This window comes from Labeo rohita, chromosome 19 (assembly GCF_022985175.1).
Source record: "Labeo rohita strain BAU-BD-2019 chromosome 19, IGBB_LRoh.1.0, whole genome shotgun sequence".
Taxonomy (NCBI): domain Eukaryota; kingdom Metazoa; phylum Chordata; class Actinopteri; order Cypriniformes; family Cyprinidae; genus Labeo; species Labeo rohita.
The window spans coordinates 11,618,193-11,637,406 of NC_066887.1; the positions used below are offsets into that span (position 1 = coordinate 11,618,193).

General features: G+C 35.8%; 1 protein-coding gene across 2 annotated transcripts in view; it reads right to left on the reverse strand.

Annotated features, from left to right (window-relative positions):
- The window catches only part of pag1 (phosphoprotein membrane anchor with glycosphingolipid microdomains 1), a 71,665-nt gene that overhangs the window by 16,614 nt on the left and 35,837 nt on the right, over nt 1-19,214 (reverse strand). The window contains exons 1-3 of one of the 2 annotated variants that reach the window (XM_051136354.1): nt 4,374-4,496; nt 4,123-4,153; nt 436-657 (exon numbers count right to left, since the gene is read on the reverse strand). In XM_051136354.1, the coding sequence (XP_050992311.1) occupies nt 436-602 (167 nt within the window). In that variant the 5' untranslated portion in view covers nt 603-657; nt 4,123-4,153; nt 4,374-4,496. Of the gene's footprint in view, nt 1-435; nt 658-4,122; nt 4,154-4,373; nt 4,497-19,214 lie in introns of those variants that run through there. The other variant, XM_051136353.1, reaches the window with a different exon arrangement.

Consider the following 19,214-nt stretch of genomic DNA (forward strand, 5'->3'; position numbering starts at 1 on the left):
AAAATGACTTGTTTTCAAACCGCAATGCTTAAAAACGTGTGCAAACGATACGTTTTTGTGACCACGTAGCACAGCAGTGTCACTTAAGCATGTAACCGTGATAGAGACGATAGTCCAAAGTCTCTACTGGTTGACAAATTGCTACCGGTTAATCAAGTCTACTGGTATATCGCCCAACCGTAGCTTAACGATTTAAAAAACGTAATTAAATTAGACAAAATATGTAATAACAAGGATGAGGAAAGAGTGTTGAATTTTGTGATTAATGGCATTCCAATTTTTGTGGAACTTTAGGAACTTTTTTGTCATAATTCTGTTTATATTGGTATCAGCTATTACAAGTCTGCCCTATAGGTTTAAAACAACAATTATACGATTTCTTAAAAAAAAATAGACTTAATAAAAATGCCTTGAGTTTGTTTTCGTGATACTCACCCCTGGCAGCTTGCACACAGGAGCAGCAGAACAGAGAGCAGCAGGAAAGCCGTGAGTGCAGTGAACGTGCCTACAAGTGCCAGCTCCCCTTTAGCCAGCGCCGCCGCCCCCGCGACCTCTGACCCCACGGCCCCTGACCCCAACATAGCACTCAGCGCAGGAGCCATTATACATCACAATGATGAGTCGCCTTCATCGACCAGATGCACCTCACTGCAGAGGCTGGACACAGAAATGGATAGAGCCGTAGAGAAAGAATGGGGGAGGAGAGAAGAATAACATTTCGATGTTGGATGGTTTTCCAAAAGACCTTTGCACTTTACAGAGTCAGCGAGCCAAATCAGCTTAATGAGAAAAATCTGAAACCTTGTTCATTTTGGTTCCAGATCGTGAGTTAGATTGTTAATATATTTAAATTCTGTGAAATAACTGAACTGATAATCTCAGATCCAGATGACGTCATGGAACAAACTCACAATCGTCCCTAAGTTTTAGAGCTCTTTGTCCACGGTTTTGTGAATGAACAGCCACAAGGTGGCATACACGCGCCGACGCACAATCCTGTCATGCGCTGCCGCAGTGAACTCAGCCTGAGGCTCCTTCAGAACAAATGGCTCTTGGACATTTCACTCAGTAACCCAAACATGTAGGCTAGTTTCATTTGACAGCGATCCAAAAAGCCAAGCCAGATTAAACAGAGTCCTGGTCCAGGATGATGTGTGATGGTGGGCCCCACCTCCACAAGCTGAATAGACAGATAACAATCAAATGGCTGGCATCCCAGTGGAGACTGAGGCCAGGGCAGTGCTTCTGATCTTTTGTGTGAGGGGAGATGGACAGCACAGCTGCCTCTCTGAAGGGTGAGTCTTTCCTCTCCACTTGCTCAAACTCTCTGATAAGAAACAGCAGAACGAAAGCCACCCAAGTCCATGAAGTTTGACATTCATTCTGAATGTATCCAAAGTCTTTATGTTGGAATTATTCAGTCTTTAGCTTTTATTTTCAATGCAAATACTATCATCCTACTCTTAAAATACATAGTTAATGCATACCAGCAGAAGTTATGTAGGTTTGCACGAGATGAAAAAGCCAATTGTGCAACTCGAGAAACTATGCAAATGTGACTGAAGCGTAGGCATTAACATATTAACTGATTCTCAAACTAATAATGCCTGTTTAACAGTGCAGAACATCTCATAAACACTGGTTTCAGTAGTGTAGGTTTCATTTGAATACTGAGGGGGACATAAATAATCATATCAGCAAGTATAAATAATAAATCAGGGGCATTTTCTTCAAGCAGGCAAGGGAGGCAGTGCCTCCTCAAAATATTGAATGAAAACAATTTGTAGTACAAAAATAAAACAATTCCAATATTACAAAATACTTCAACAATAAAAAGTGTTCACTAGTTTGTCACTAGTTTTTTTATACTCTTAAAAATAAAAGTGGTTCACGATACCATAGGAGAAACTTTTATGTCTAAATGGTTCCATAAAGAACCTGTTTCACAAAAGGTTCTTCAGATTGTAAAAAGATACAGAATGGTTCTTTGTGGAACCAAAAATGGTTCTTCTATGGCATCACTGTGAAGAACCTTTTAAAGAGCCTTTATTTTTGAGAGTGTAAAAGAGTGTAAAAAAAAACATTGTCCAACCCATTTGAGTTTTAACAGACTCCCTAAAGCATTCGATGGGTTTGGTGAGGAGTAATTGAGAATGAATGAGGGAAAATCACGTGAGAAGAGGCAATGCCTCCATTGCGATATGATTGGATATGACGGTGGTTATGTTCAGTTGTGATTAGTTCATGCAATAAATCCTGCCTCTTGTGTTTGTGTGCCTTCTGCATTCACGAATCAGTCTGAATAAACAACGTACTTTTGTTAATGGGAAGACTATTTTAAAATAGTCTAAAATAATAAACAACTCACACACGTAGATTTAACCACTTTGTTACATCAGAATAAGACTTTGATGACTGATGACTCAATAAATTTAACAATAGTTAAAGGAGTTCCAGAACAAAGATTTACAGATAATGTACTCACCTTCTTGTCATCCAAGATGTTGATGTCTTTCTTTCATCAGTCATGAAGAAATTATGTTTTTTGAGGAAAACATTTCAGCATTTTTCTCCATATAATGGACTGATATGGTGCCCCGAGAATGAACTTTGAAAATGCAGTTTAAATGCGGCTTCAAACGATCCCAAATGTGGTTGTAAACAATCCCAGCAGAGGAAGAAGGGTCTTATCTAGCGTAACGATCGGTTATTTTAATAAAAATAATATAATTTATATACCTTTTAATGTCAAACGCTCGTCTTGTCTTACTCTCCCTGAACTCTTTTTTTGCCGGTTCATGACGGTTAGGGTATGTCGAAAAACTCTCATCTCATGTTCTCCCTCAATTTCAAAATCATCCTATATCGCTCTTTTACCTTTTTTTGTCAGGGGTGTTTGATCTTTGCATGTTCACTTTGCATAGACTGGTTCAGTACTTCTGCAGCGATGTAGGATGATTTTGAAATGATTTTTGAAGTTGAGGGAGAAAATACGATTGTAGTTTTTCGACATACCCTAACTGTCTTGAGCCAGAATACACAGAGTTCAGGGAGAGTAAAACAAGACGAGCGTTTGAGATTAAAAAGTATTTAAATTGTATTTTTTAAATGTAAATAACTGATCATTACGCTAGATAAGGCCCTTCTTCCTCGGCTGGGATTGTTTACTACCGCATTTGGGATCGTTTGAAGCCGCATTTAAACTGCATTTTGGAAGTTCAAACTCGGGGCACCGTATCAGTCCATTATATGGAGAAAAATCCTGAAATGTTTTCCTCAAAAAACATAATTTCTTTATGACTGAAGAAAGAAAGACATGAACATCTCGGATGACAATCTGGACCGTAACAATAACAGTAACAGTAACAATAACGTAACAGTAACAATTGTTTAAATTGTTACTGCCTTGAGTTATTATTTTGGAATAAATGTAAAATATTTAAAAACTCTAAGCTGATGAGATTTATACTTAGCTTAATTAAAATATTGATTACATTGTTAATGTAAAAATATAAAATAGATTTTTTTAGAACTGTTTTTTAAGTATTATCTATAAAAGAGATTCACAAACGTTTTATCAGCAGAACCTTTTTCACTTAAAATATTTACCTTTAAGATTTAAAATTAAATTAAATTTAAAAATGTGGGAAACCATGAACCATATATCCCTGATAATAATAATAATACATTTTATTTATTATTTTGTTGTTTTATCATTTATTTTCCTTTTAAATTTCTCAGAAACAATCATTAAAAGCGTAGCATTATCTGCATGCTATTATATGAATCCTATTGTGGTCACTTCCTCATTTACCAGCATCTAATGCTAAATAATTTACTCCCTTCCAAATCATAATCCACACCCTTATTAGGCCAGTGAGTCAAATATTTGCTCTAAGCTCTTTGCATGTGTCTCAGTAAAATGAAAAAATATATATATATGGCTATCATAAGAAGACATTCCTAACATATCTTTTTAAACTAGATTCAACTGAAAAAGACCTACCACAATAACCTCAAATATGTCAATACACTTCTCAGAAAGCTGTAAAAACACAAGCAGATTATTCAAAATCAAGTCTCGCACAGTTCTCAGTACCAAAAATGACAAATGAGTCCTACCTGAACACTTGTTGGCTCCGGTGATTGTTGCCTGCGGGAAAACGGAGAAAGCGTGTGATTAGATTCGAGAAGGAAGCATACTCTGCACACACTGTAGTACCAGAGAGCACATTGTACAGAACATCTTGACATGTGCAATCCTGAAATGCTCAGATACTTGTAGTCAAACTTACAGATGACTGACTATAAATCACAATCGGTTACATAAGCATTATAGACTAAAAAAAACTATAGAACCCACAGCAACCCACTTTTCTATGCGATGATAAATTCTGCATTCGCAATCTAATGAAGACAATGGATCACTGGTTTCCAGTAGCACGTATGAGTCTCTCAGCATGAACACATCTTAAGCATCTGCTAAAATGCATGTGAGCACCAGCATGCATTTGTGTCTGAGAAACAAGCACCAAGAACTTTATCTAGATCCTTAAAACGCACTCCAGAGTAACTATAGCAACTGTGATCTGAAGATAGTTTGTGCAATGATTTGCTCTAATGGCTGTATTTCATTCCATTTGAGGGAGTATAACGTAGATGAAGAGAGATAGAAACCACAAAAATGGATTTTTGCTAATAAGTGTTGGCATGCATTTGCTAAGGTGATCAGTGGTGTTTAGCGAGACTTTTTTGGGTGGTTGCCCACAACTCTCGACAAAGGAATTTTGGTTCTCCTTTCATCGTCTATCATCGATCAATCAAATATCTAACCTTCTAAATATATATAAAATACACTCTAAAAATGCTGGGTTAAAAACAACCCAACTTGGGTTATTTGGCAACCCGGCGTAAATATTGGACAGAACACATGCTGGGTTTTTTTTTACGAAAAATGCAGGGTTATTTTATTTAAGTCAACTTCTTATATTGCTGGTTTAAAATGGACTGGAACTTCTAAAAACACACAAAAGTACTAGAGGCAACAGCAATAATTAGGGTGACCACCTGTCCCGCTTTGCATTGTACCGCACAACATTTTCACCCCTTGTCCCGCACGTCGCATATTGAGAAAATGTCCCGCATTTTTATCAGTCTGTTGGTTTTTAACGATCATATTAAGAAAACATCCATGCGTTCTTTTGCCTTTTAAAAAATAGCTTTTTATTCATTCTTTTTGCGGCATAGTTTCTGTGCAAAGGATTTGCGGACCTCATCAAGTGATCGAGAACCACCGACGGAATTGGTTGAGCGCACACGGAAAAACACGATATTCGATGATATATCAAAATGCGTAAGCTCAAATCTCTTCTCTCGCAGGTGGATTCTCTTTACTCTCATTAAAAAACGCGCTTTCTGTCGCTTGCATGTGCACGCTCAGAAAGACAGATTAGCACATATGACAATGGATGTAATCAGTATAACATAACAGTACAAAATGTATCAATCTCACACGTGTCCCGCATTGTCCCGCAAAATCACATCAATGTCCCGCAACAGCCCTACTGCCAGGTGGTCACCCTGGCAATAATCAAAACATGAACGTTCATTATTAAGCAAGAACACATGGACAAAATACAAGACAAATTGAATTTATTTGGTTGAATACAGCATACAGTAGTTTACAATATCACATACATTTAAACCCGTTTAACAAGCATTTTAGACATTAAAAATGTAACATTCAAAAGTAGAATTTTAATTTTAGTGTATTCAACCATTCTCTGTCATCGCTTTTTACTGAAATATCGCTAATTCTCATGCCGGTGTGTCGCCGAAATCTAAGACGGTGAAGGGCTGCTGTTCACCGGGTTAACTGCGAACTTCAGACCACGGACTCGCGTATCACTCGTAGCTGAAAGATGCATGGCTGACTCCAAAAACTGCCCATAAACACATAGTACTGACATTAGAAAACATATTTTAAGATTAAAACTCAGTACAATAATGAATAAAATCAATTTATTTTGTGCAAGACAAAAGGCTTTTCCATCCTGCAAAACAACCGCTGCTGACGCAGCTGACTGGCATCTCGTCCCTATGTTGCGTTGCGCAAAATAATACATTTTACAGCACAGTAAAAACTTTATAAATTAAATAAAATCTATACAAACCTATATTTCACTAAAGAGGTGCAAATTGCCGGCGCTAAGAACCAGTCTCTCCTGTAGAGAACTCAAAAAACCAGCACTCTGACCGACTGTAACTCAGCAGCTGGGTTGTTTTGTCAGAGACAGGCTCAACCCAGTGGTTGGGTAGAAAAAAATAACCCAGTGTTAAAAATGACCAGCAACTTAGTTACAGAAAAACTACCCAGCACCTGGGTAAAAAAAAATTAAACATAACCCAATAAAATGGCCCAACAGGCTGAACCCAGTACTTGGGTTAAAAAAATAACCCAGCATTTTTCAGAGTGTACCTAAATCAAGCACTGCTCATAAAAATATTGTTTAGGTAATATGGGACCCATTCTCGCTGAAATGTTAGAGTGAAAATTTAAAAAAGGAAGCGATTCCTTCGCAAGGAATGTTAGGATTGTGTGTTTCATGCCATATAAAATAAGGCACTGGAAAAGCCATTTGATGGGGGAATGTGTTTGGAAAGGCCTACAGCCCAGATCGAGATGAGCAACTGTGGTCCTTGGCAGCACACTTTGGGCAAGCCATTGGTCACTTTTTTGCCAGAGTCATTATGGATGAAGATCACCAGATCATGTGTAAGATCTGTCCATCTGGATCCTTCAGTATACAGCCCCATATATCTACAGTTGTGTGCATTTACAATCTGTGCTTCTAAGTTCACATCATCTGGCTGCCAAGGGTCAGAAAAGGAAAAGAGTGTGGGAAAAAAAACAACACCTACAGATATTTGGCTTAAAGTTACTTTATAGTTACAGACATCTATACCGTAAAGACTTTCCTCCCAAGGGGTCACAGAGAGGGCGGGATCTTGTGGAAAAGCACAGCTGGATTGCTGCTGAGAACGCATCCGGTAAAAGATTCTCATGCGAACGCCAGCGGCATCTCCTGAATAAATAATTGCACTGGAGCAGGTGTAATGCAATAAGGAATTTTGTGGATGCTCTGTTATTATACGTTTTTCTGCTGACAGAAGCTTTGATAATAACTCATCTCCAGGAGGGCGTGCTAAAAAAAGAACATTGTAATACTGCGGTACTTTGTAACCCCTCATGGAAATCGTCGGCATTCTGTGTAGCACAGAAAGCTGAAATATTTGCAGCAGGAAGCGGTTAGAATAATAAAGCTTTCATAGGTGTCAATCAAGAGGCCATTATCTTATAAAACACCAACAGTTTCACAGCGTCTCTGGCCACGTTAGAGGAGAATGACGCATTCGACATATGCCGCGTTCTGGCTCTTTGCTGGACACGGGGGCGCATGTCGTCTGTTGTTACATTGCACTCACTGTGACAGGAAGCTCAGTCTGCTTCGGGGCACTTTTAGGTAATTTAAAGGAATAGTTAACCCGAAAACAAAAATGTGTCATCATTATTCACCCATATAGATTTCTTTAGAACACAAATGGTTCAATCCTAGCTTCTTTCTATATAATGAATGTGAATGAAACCAAATCATGCATTATTTCAAGTCCTCCATCTGAAACCATGTGATAGCTTTATGTAAGAAATGGACCACTGTTCACTAAAAATCTTGACATTTGCCCAACCTCATAATGAGTTCATGAGAGAACTAGCAATTTTAGATTCATGAATGAATTGTTCTTTTGAGTCACATTTTTTTTTAATGAATCATGTGATGCAGGTTACAAATGCAGTCTGAATGATTCCTTTTCAGTGAAACAATGATCTGATGGCAGAAGATTTGAGTCGTACACTACCGTTCCAAAGTTTTTATGAGATTGATACTTTTGTTCGGCAGGGACACATTCAATTCATCAAAAGTGACAGTGAGGACATTCATAATTTTACAAAAGTTTTCTATTTCAAATGCCTTTTAAATACTTTTAAACTTGCTATTCATCAAAAATCACAATTTATCACAGTTTCCACAACACTATTAAGCAACACAAATGTTTTCAACATTAATAATAAAATATGTTTCTTGAGTGCCAAATCAGCATATTAGAATGACTTCTGAAGGATTATGTAACAAGTTAGAAATGTTTTCTTATACCAGACTGACCGTAAATCACAATTGGTTACATAAAGTCGACACTGAAGATTTGGAGTAATGGCTGCTGAAAATTCAGCTTTGCCATCACAGAAATAAATAAGAATCAGATATTTTCAATTGTAATAATATTTCACAATATACATTTTAAAATATTACAGATTTTTGTTTAAAAAAAATGCAGCCTTGGTGAACATAAGAGACGTCTTTCAAAAAAACGGACCCCAAACTGTTGAACGGTATGGAAGCCCATTTCCACCTCTGAATAAAGAGTACATCATCTTTTTATCTCACAATTTTATTTTTATTTTCTTTTCTCAGAATTATGAGATATAAATTCCCAATTCTGAGAAATAAAGTCAGAATTTCAGGATATAAACTTGCAATTGCAAGTTAAAGTCAGAGTTATGGGAAATAAACTCGGAATTCTGACTTTTTTCTCAGAATTGCATGATATAAACTCGCAATTGCAAGCTATAAAGTCAGATTTAAGAGATATAAACATACATTTGCAAGTTATAGTCAAAATTGCAGGATATAAACTTGCAATTCTGACTTTTTTTCTCAGAACTGAGTGATATAAACTTGCCATTCTGACTTTTTACTTAGAAATGTGTGATATGAACTTGCAATTGCGAGTTATAAAGTCAAAATTACAGGGCATAAACTTTTTTTCCTCACAATTGTGTGATATAAACTCGTAATTGAGAGTTATAAAGTCAGAATTGCGGGATTTAAACTCGCTATTCTGACTTTTTTTCAGAATTGCGTGATATAAACTTGCAATTGTGAGTTATAACGTCAAAATTATAGGGTATAAACTTGCAATTCTGAATTTTTTTCACAACTGTGTGATATAAACTCGCCACTGCGAGTTAAATAGTCAGAATTGCGTGATATAAACTTGTAAATGCATGTTATAAAATCATAATTGCGAGATATAAACTCGTTCTGAGAAAAAAAAAAGTGAGAATTACAAGTTTATATCTTGCAAATCTGATATTTATTTATTTATTTTTATTTCATATTTTATTTAATATTTATTTATTTTTTGTGGTGGAAACAGGCTTTCACGCTATACACATTTTATTATGCGTTTGTATCCTTTTTGAATCTTGAAAGGTCCACATTGATTACAACTGAATAGAAAAAAATCTACACATGATAGAAAAACATTTAAAAACATATCTGGAATGACATGACGTTAGATTTGAGCTAAACTAGCCAGATTCCAACATTTAAATCCTGACACAACTATTTTTAATTGGAACACTCTGCAACATTTTGCAAAATCAGGTTAACAAACTGACCAATATGACAACAATCAGGACACAGATTTCCACCCAACCCCCTCCATATCACCAGACTGAGGCCAATTCATAGTGAGAGAAGAAGCAAAAGCTGGCCATCACGAGACTGGATGCTACAAGGCCATGTGTCCGGGTGAGAACAGAGGGATGAGCAAAGAGACCAGCCTGTTGTGAAGACAAAAAAAATGACTCTCACTGTATCCACATATTCCTATGAGATGAAGACACCCCCCAGGATCAGATAATACCCTTTACAGACAGCTAATGAACTGTGTAGGGTGATTATGACCAGTCTTGAGGGCAGATGAACAGGAAGCAATTTCCCTGGGTCAATAGTTTGTCATCTGTGCCTTACAGCAACTGACTAACCAATCAGCAAGCTCCCAGCCGAGCGCAAGCCAGAGGCTTCTTCCAATTAAAACGGCCACGTTTGATCAACTGACTTTTCTGTCTCTATGGAAACCGCACTCATCCCATGGGTTAATCAGCTGGCATGGAAATCGATCCCCTGGTGGTTTTTGCATATAAAGAGAACTTGCAGCGGCATGTACTAATGCCCCACTAATAACAATCAGCGCGAAGGTCAGACGCCTAGAATCGCTGCATCACCACAAAGAGACTATAAAAGCGCACATAAGAGTAAGTGAATATTTACTGAACACTTCTACAATCACACACAGAGTGAAAGAGTCTATTTGCATTAATGTACTTATCTGAAGTAAGACAGATGTTTAAAGAGGGCACATTTCTCTCCAAAAGGCCATGAGTTATGAAACAACGGTCTCAGCTTCCTGTGCAGTGTGTTGGAGTGTGTATGCAACAGCTGTGCCTCTCTGTTCTCCTACAGACAGAGTGATGTCCCATTAAAGCCTGTCTCCAGAGACGCTGTCATTTCCTACTGCACGTACCACAGGCCTGCCTTGACCTCCCTCAAATATACACTCAATAACCACACACAAAGATGGGAATGCAATACGGTTTATTAAGTTGCATGTAATAGTATATAGTATGTACAATTGAGGTCAAAAGTTTGTTTTTGGTACGTTTTACCAAAATAAGAGGGATCATACAAAATGCATGTTATTGTTTATTTACTACTGACCTGAATAAGATATTTCACATAGAAGATGTTTACATATAGTCCACAAGAGAAAATAATAGTTGAATTTATAAAAATGACCCTGTTCAAAAGTTTACATACGCTTGATTCTTAATACTGTGTTGTTACCTGAATGATCCACAGCTGTTTTTTTGTTTAGTTGTTCATGAGTCCTTTGTTTGTCCCACAAATTATGACTATGATTTTGAGATCCATACTTTCACATTAAGGACAACTGAGGGACTCATATACAACTATCACAGAAGGTTCAAACACTCACTGATGCTCTAGAAGGAAACACAATACATTAAGAGCTGGAGGGTATAAACTTTTTGAATCTGAAGAACAGGGTAAATTTAACTTCTTTTGTCTTCTGGGAAACATGTAAGTATCTTCTGTAGCATCTGAAGGGCAGTACTAAATGAGAAAAATATGATATTTAGGCAAAATAAGAAAAATGTGCACATTTTCATTCTGTTCAAAAGTTTACACCCCCCCGGCTCTTAATGCATTGTTTTTTTTTGTTTTTTTTTCTCCTTTTGGAGCATCAGTGAGCGTTTAAACCTTCTGTAATATTTGCATATGAGACCCTCAGTTGTCCTCAGTGTGAAAAGATTGATCTCAAATCATACAGTCATTGTTGGAAAGGGTTCAAATAAACAAAAATGCTGGAAAACCAAAGAATCTGTGGGACCGGAAGGATTTTTCTTAAAAACAACAGGCAGTTTAACAGGACAAACAAGGGACTATCACTAAAAAAAAAAAAAAAAAAAAGTAAGTAAACAAAATTTAGACAGTTTTGTATCATTTTGGTAACAACACAGTATTAAGAATCAAGGGGATTTAAACTTTTGAACAGGGTAACATGCATTTTGTATGATCCCTCTTAATTTAGTAAAGTAATTAACATTTTGCAGTGGGGGATGTAAAGTTGTGACCTCCACTGTACTATATACTGCCTTCTGAAAAAAATAAATAAATAAAAATAAAATGCTGGTTTGCTGATTTTAGCTGGTTTAAGACGGTCTAACCAGCTAAAAAGTGACTAAAATCCTTTTAAAACCAGCCAAAAGACCAGCTTGGGAGACCACCAAAATAAATACATACATTATTTCTATTATCTTCAATGTTTAAAATTGACTGCCAGTTGATAAGTATTTATGATACACTGTGTAAATTCTATCAAAAGTTATATTTTATATGTTTAAATGTATTTGTATTGATAAATTTGTCCGTTTGTAAGTTGCAATTGATCCTTCGCAGAAAGTTTTATTGACAGGTGATCTGACCAGTCAGGGTGCCGAATCTATCGTTTTTTTTGTCCAACAAACCAACCAGGAGAGTGGAATAACATTGGTGGACTTGAACTTGAAATAGTGTGTATTGACGTCTTTCTGTGGTTGAAACAATATACATTTTGATGTTCATTCACGTTTACTTTATGCTGTAACTAGTAAAGAGGAAAAGATGAACGGTTCACATGCCGCTTGAACTGAGGTGCTACAGCGATCTGTCACGACACATTAAAGAGCCACAAAATAGGTATTTATTAGGTTATAATGACTTTTTTAAAAAATACAAAATTCTGAGACTCTGTTTCATACCTAAAGTAATCTGCTCTGTCTTGTCTGTTGGCAAACAATAAATAAATACAATAAATACCGTTTTGTGGCTCTTTAATTAGTTCTAGCACAAAATACACATGAATGAACATTAGATGGTATTGTTTCAATGGCGGAAAGACGTCAGTACACATTATTATAAGTTCAAGTCCACCAATAATAATCTTCTCTCTTGTCTGGTTTGTTTGTCAGACAGAAATGGCAAATTCTACATTATGATAGATCAGATCACCTGTCAATCAAACTCTCAGAAAAGGGTGAATTCTTCATAAAGGCCTCAATATTTACAGTACACACTGCCAAGTGTCAGGTGTAAGCAATAATACACAAACTAGAGCAGGAACAAGTACAAACAAGCTTGTACACCTGAACACTGACACAACCTAGATTAATCATTTTCTACTATGAATCTATTTAAGTGATATTAATGCTCAGCTGTACAACCATTAAACCAGGCGTGACGTTTATTCTGTAATAAACAGCCTAGACTCAGTGTTAACATTTTACTAGAAGATCTGAAGATAATTTAAGCACAAAACCCCACAACCACAGCAAAAACAAATTAAACCTGTAAAAAAAAAGTGTTTTTGGTGAAAACTGAAGCACTAATAATAAAACACAAACCAGAAAGTGGTTAAAAGCACAGTAAATGACGCAAATGCAGGGAATTTGTGAGGGTGGGAGAGAGGTATGTGTAAAAGTGATCCTTTATTTGGTATTTCATGTATTTGGCAGATTTCATTTTCCCCTTCTCTCCTCTCCAATTCTGTCTTTTTCCCAAGTATCCCCTGTTTTGACCAAATTAAATGAGCAAAGCTTTGGTTCACTTGGCTGTCGGAGCAAATCAGCCCGTGTAAAGCTATTCCACTCACTTTCTGCTTTCTCTCACACACAAATACACACACTTTAGTCAAACCAGGAGAAAAAAAGCAGGCTGTGCCAGTCCAAGTAAATGAATTTGACACTGCTTATTTAGAGGAGAGAGAAAGCAGCTGAAAGCAAAGCACTCTGGGGCAAATTCAGAAGAGGTTGTGCTATTTTTGCATGAATTGTCACACACAAATTGCATTCAGCATAGATTTTGTGGGCGCATTTGCACGTTGCCTCATTTGCTAATTCCTTTAGTGAACTGGACGCTAAAGCTTGTGCAAATAAATGACGCTATCTGTGGGCACAATTCATTCATATTGAACTTCCCCTTCTTTTTATTCAGCATAAACAAAGGGAAATCAAATTTCCTTGTCATTGTGGTGGAGATAACAAATGCTCAGGTGCTAATCAGGCAGAGCCAGAAAATGATCAGTGTGCCGCATAGAGATGCAGAGATTTGGCTGCATTATTTTAAAATGCTAAGCACATTCAGCGCTGACAGATGAACAGTGACGTGTTGCCACAGTTACAGGGTGCGTCTCAGATTATTCTTGACCTTTATCTCATTCCTCAACATATTTAGACCAGTATTTAAACTGCTGAACTGTGTTGACAACAGGTAGCTAAACAATGCCAACAATCTGCAAAAAAAGGCCCATGTTCCTGTAAATGTATGTGTGATTGTCGGAACCCAGTCAAGTGTATTTCCTCACATGTGTTAGTAAAACCATGAGAGATTTTAAGCAAACATGTGTGCAGAAAAACATGTTAAACAGTCTCTGTGAAAACTTTATCAATGCAAGTTATTTTAAATATTAATTTAAAACATTTATCTATCTACCCTGCTGAAAAAAAAAAAGTAGAATTTGCTACCTAATGTTTTCAAGCATATCAGCTGGTTTGATCTGGTTTAAGCTGGATCTAAGTTGGTCCTTAGCTGGTCATGTGGTCTTAAACAACTAGCTCCTGCTCTGGACAAGCTTATAACCAGCTCTGGACCTGTTTAAACCAGCTCATAACCACCTAAGGACCAGCTTAAACCAGCTGCCATGCTTCAAAACATACCTAACCAGCATGCTGATTTTTTCAACAGGGTATATCTATAATATTTTGACAGAAATAACAAAGCAACTTACTGTATATGTAAAGAATACATTTTAACTATATGTTCTGCCTGGGAATTGAACCCATGACCCTGATGTTGCAAGCACCAAACTCTACGAATTGAGCTTTAGAAACTTTTTTTTTTATTTTTTTTTTTTTACATATTTTTTTTATCTGTACACCATCAGAAAGTGTAGAGTATTGGCATTTGGTCTTATCTTTCAACGTGTAATTCCAATTTCTACTGTATATAGTTTCGGTTAAATTTAAAAATAAAAATGATTACAAAATGAACAATAAAATTAATTGAAATAATAAAAGCTAAAATGCATTAAAAATAAAATATTTTAATTTAAATTTCTAAAAATTTATTTTAATTATTTTAATATTATTTTATGTTTAAAAACTATGAACTATAGAAATGTATAAAGAGACTGAATGTGCTTCTAACTATTCAAATAATTGTCCAAACTATTAATAATTATTATTAAAAATCATTTAATTAAATGGATTTAAATATTAAAATATTTAAATTAATTAAAGTACAAGTAAATCAAATTAGAAAATATTTTAATTTAAATTTCTAAAATATTATTTTTATTATTTAAATGTAATGGAATCCATTTAAATTATGAACTATAGAAATGTATAGATGTATAGAGGGTGAATGTGCTGATTGAAAAATTTCCAACTATTAAAATAATTGTCAAAACTATTAAGAATTTAATTAAATGGATTTAAATATTAAAATATTTAAATAAATATACAAGTAAATCAAATTAGAAAATATTTCAATTTCTAAAATATGATTTTGAATGTTTTTATTTATATAAAAATTTTATTTTATATTAATTTTATTTATATATTTAAAAAAAATGTAAAACTATAGACTATAGAAATGTATAAAGAGACTGTGCTTATTGATCATTTCTAACTATTAAACTAATTGTCAAAACTATTAAAAATTATTATTAAAAATCATTTAATTAAATTGATTTAAATATTTAAATAAAATTAATACAAGTAAATCAAATTAGAAAATGTTCATTTAGATTTCTAAAATATTATTTGAATTTAATTGAATTTATTTTTTTAACTATGAACTATAAAAATGTATAAAGAGAGAGTGAATGTGCTGATTGATAATTTCTAACTGTTAAAATAAATGTTGAAACTATTAATACTTATTATTAAAAATCATTTAATTAAATGGATTTAAATATTAAAATATTTAAATGAATTAAAATACAAGTAAATAAACTTTAACTTTAATACTTTATTAACTACACACCCTCATGTTGTTCCAAACCTGTAAGACTTTTGTTCATCTTTAGAACATAAACTGAGATATTCATGTGAACGTGCCACAAATACAGAAATTGTTGAAATTGTTGAAGTGTGATTGTAGTAAATTGTTATTTTTGTTTTCTTTGCAAACAAAAAGAACCACTAATGTCAAACGGACTATTTTAACAATGTCCTTACTACCTTTCTGGGCCTTGAATGTGTCGGTTGCTGTTTATGCAAGGTCAGAAAGCTCTCAGATTTCATCAAAAATATCTTAATTTGTGTTCTGAAGATGAATGAAAGTCTTACGGGTTTGGAACGACATGATGGTGAGTAATTAATGACAGAATTTTCATTTTTAGTGAACTATCCTTTTGAAACGTACTATTCACACTATACAATGTATTAGAAATGTATATAAGTATACAATAGAAATGTTTTCTTTTTTCATGCCAGTAAAGCACACTGAAATGAAACTGAGAGAGACAGAGAGAGAAAGAAGGGGGAGGAGAAGAGGTTGTCTAGTGAGACAATGTTTATTAGATTAACAGGCTGAACATGCCTCTCAATGAGAGACCACATAAGTTAGATTGATAGAGATGCCAATAACTTTGCTGTCTGACATTGGAGCTCCAGTGAGAGACATTGCTGTGCAGATAAAGGGATTAGCACACAGTATGAGAATAACTCCTGCCCTGCTCTTCGTCTGCTCTGCAGGGAAGGTACAAGTGTAGCACCTTTGAAGGGATTAATCACAATACACGCCATCAGTGCCGCACACCAGTGAATATCCTATCAAAATCATCATCATCTTAGTCACATACTGTATTAAAACCTTTGAACCAAACACATGACCACGCCCAATCGCCAATGCGGCTTTCACACATCTCAGCCTATGAGAAGAGTTACTACAGGGCAATGAGTTTTTAATACAGGACATAAGGAAAACACTGGACACATGACGTGGGAGTATCATATTACTTCATAAGGGCTCTTGAGTTCAAACTGATTGACTAAAAGCTGGCTGTAAATGCCTGGATTAAACTCAACCCAGCCCTTTAACATGCACTCTTTCACCACAACTGATGACTTGTCTGATGTTGTGTAGAAAGTGAGATGTGAAACTGTCAAGTAGTTAGTTCCACCCTTCTAACTGCAACTGACAATTCCTTCACTAACCGAATACTCTGCTGATGAATCTTACGGTTAATTGCACTGCAAACATTGTATTACGTTATATGTTAAGAGATTGTTCACCCAAAATTAAAATTATGTCATCATTTACTCAGATTATTTACACATCATGTTGTTTCAAACTCGTTTGTTTTTTTTTTTCAGTTGAGCACGTAAGATATTCTCTAAAATGTTGGTAACCAAACAGTTGCTCATAGCAATTGACTTTTCAGTATTTTCATAGTCAGTGGGAATAAAACCCTCAAAATATTTTATTTTGTGTTCAAATCTCATACAAGTTTGGAACAAGTAAGTGAATAAATGATAACAGAATTTTCATTTTTGGGTGAACTATCTCTTTAACGTTTATATAAAGACTGTATACTGTAAATATGTGTCTGTGTGTGTGTTAAAGGGATAGTTACATATAAATTATTTCTTTGAAATCTCACGATTCTTGCAACATGCACGCTTTACATATTTTTTTATCCCATCCATCTCCCCATTTAGGGAGGTTTTTCTTGGCCCTTTGACACTAACCTTACTAGTTGTATGACACCATTTTCAATTAAAATGCTCCAGATAGATATTTATTGTGAAAAAATACTTTACAAAATACTTTTGACTTAAAATATATACAAAACAACACTAACATTTTAGGGGGAAAAAAGAAGAACGTGAGTAAATGGACGATTCCAAGGGCTTGACGATGGATTAATTGGCGATTTCTACCAAGGACCCCCATATTTCTACCGATTTCTACCGAGTGAATATGTTGTCCATGGGGCCCAGAAACCGTAGCAGCGCCCCGGGCTGGTTGCAAACAGCTTAACCCACAACGTAATTTTACTGACGACTGCTTCTCTAATCTCAGGGAGTTCAATTACTCTTGAAAGATGGCTCAGTACCGAGTTTATTTGGACCAGCTGGTTCCACTGAATCACAACCTGTATGTTTTATAAATAATAGATGTTTATATTCAAAATAAGGAACTACGACAAGGGGCGTATTGTTTGACACCCGCTGTACGTGGTGGACCAATCACAACAGACTGGACCATCTGACCAATCAGAGCTGAGTAGGTTCATGGAAAGGAATCTTTGAACTGCTTCAAATGAATCGTTTGAGAATCACTGACAAGTGAGGTGACATTAAAGAAGTAGTTCACTTCCAGAACAAAAACTTACAGATAATTTACTCAACCCCTTGTCATCCATAATGTTCATGTCTTTCTTTCTTCAGTCGTAGAGAAATTATGTTTTTTGAGGCAAACATTTCAGGATTTCTCTCCATATGCGCGTTTGAACTTCCAAAATGTAGTTTAAATGCAGCTTCAAAAGGCTCTAAACGAACCCAGCCGAGGTGGAAGGGTCTTATCTAGTGAAACAATCTTCTATACATTTTTTTTTTACAGTTTTTACTTTTTAACCTCAAATGCTCGTCTTGTCTAGCTCTGCGTGAACTCTGTGCATTCCGGGTCAATACGGTTAGGGTATGTTGAAAAACTCCCATCTCATTTTCTCCTTCAACTTCAAAATCGTCCAGCATCGCTGCAGAAGAACCGACCCAGTGTTTACAAAGTGAATGCTATAGGAGGGTCAAACACCTTTTACAAAAAAAGCTAAAACAGTTCATGCAGAGCTAGACAAGATAAGCATTTTAGGGGATCATTAAGAGCCCTTTGAAGCTGCTTTTAAACTGCATTTTTGACATTCAAACTCACTGGCACCATAGAAGTCCACTATATGGAGAGAAATCCTGAACTGTTTTCCTGAAAAAAACTATTTCTTTATGACTGAAGAAAGAAAGACATGAACATCTTGGATGACAAAGGGGTGAGTAAATTATCTGTACATTTTTGTTCCGGAAGTGAACTTTTTCTTTAAAAGGGTCATCGGATACAAAGTTCACTTTTTCACGTTGTTTGAACATTAATGTGTGTTGGCAGTGTATGTAAAAATCTACCCTATAATGATAAAAATCCATGCAGTGGTTTTTAATTAATCTGTAAAAATAATATCCCCTTTTTCAAATCGAGCCATTCTCAGATGCCTGTCGGTGTGGCGTCACACCCACAGAGGCCGCTCCCACAATAGTTGATTGACATGAGTGTCCTACCTCAGATCAGCTGTAACAGTCCCACCTCTATTGTTTCGATGCCGGAGCAGGGATGTAAGTTAGACAAGAATATCTCAGATTGAGCGATTGAGGTGTTGTGTTGCTGGATGTAATAATGAACAAAGTGGTCGTCATTTACTCCTGACATCTGAGCCGCTGAAGATGCTGTGGATTATGTTTGTTTGTGAATGGAATGTGCCTCCCAATCTACATAATGCGTCTGTGTTTGCGTGAATCATTCATGATGCAGCTTCACTTACAGCAAAAGTGAGTATAAGGGTGTTTTTTATGAATCTTTGCAATCGCCTTTCCTAATAACGTGCTAGTTAGGAAGTTTAGCGGCTAAACGCGGCTAAATGCGGCTAAAGTAAACAGGCTCGTCACTCCAGAGAGAGCAGAAAGGGGCGGGATGAGTAGAGCT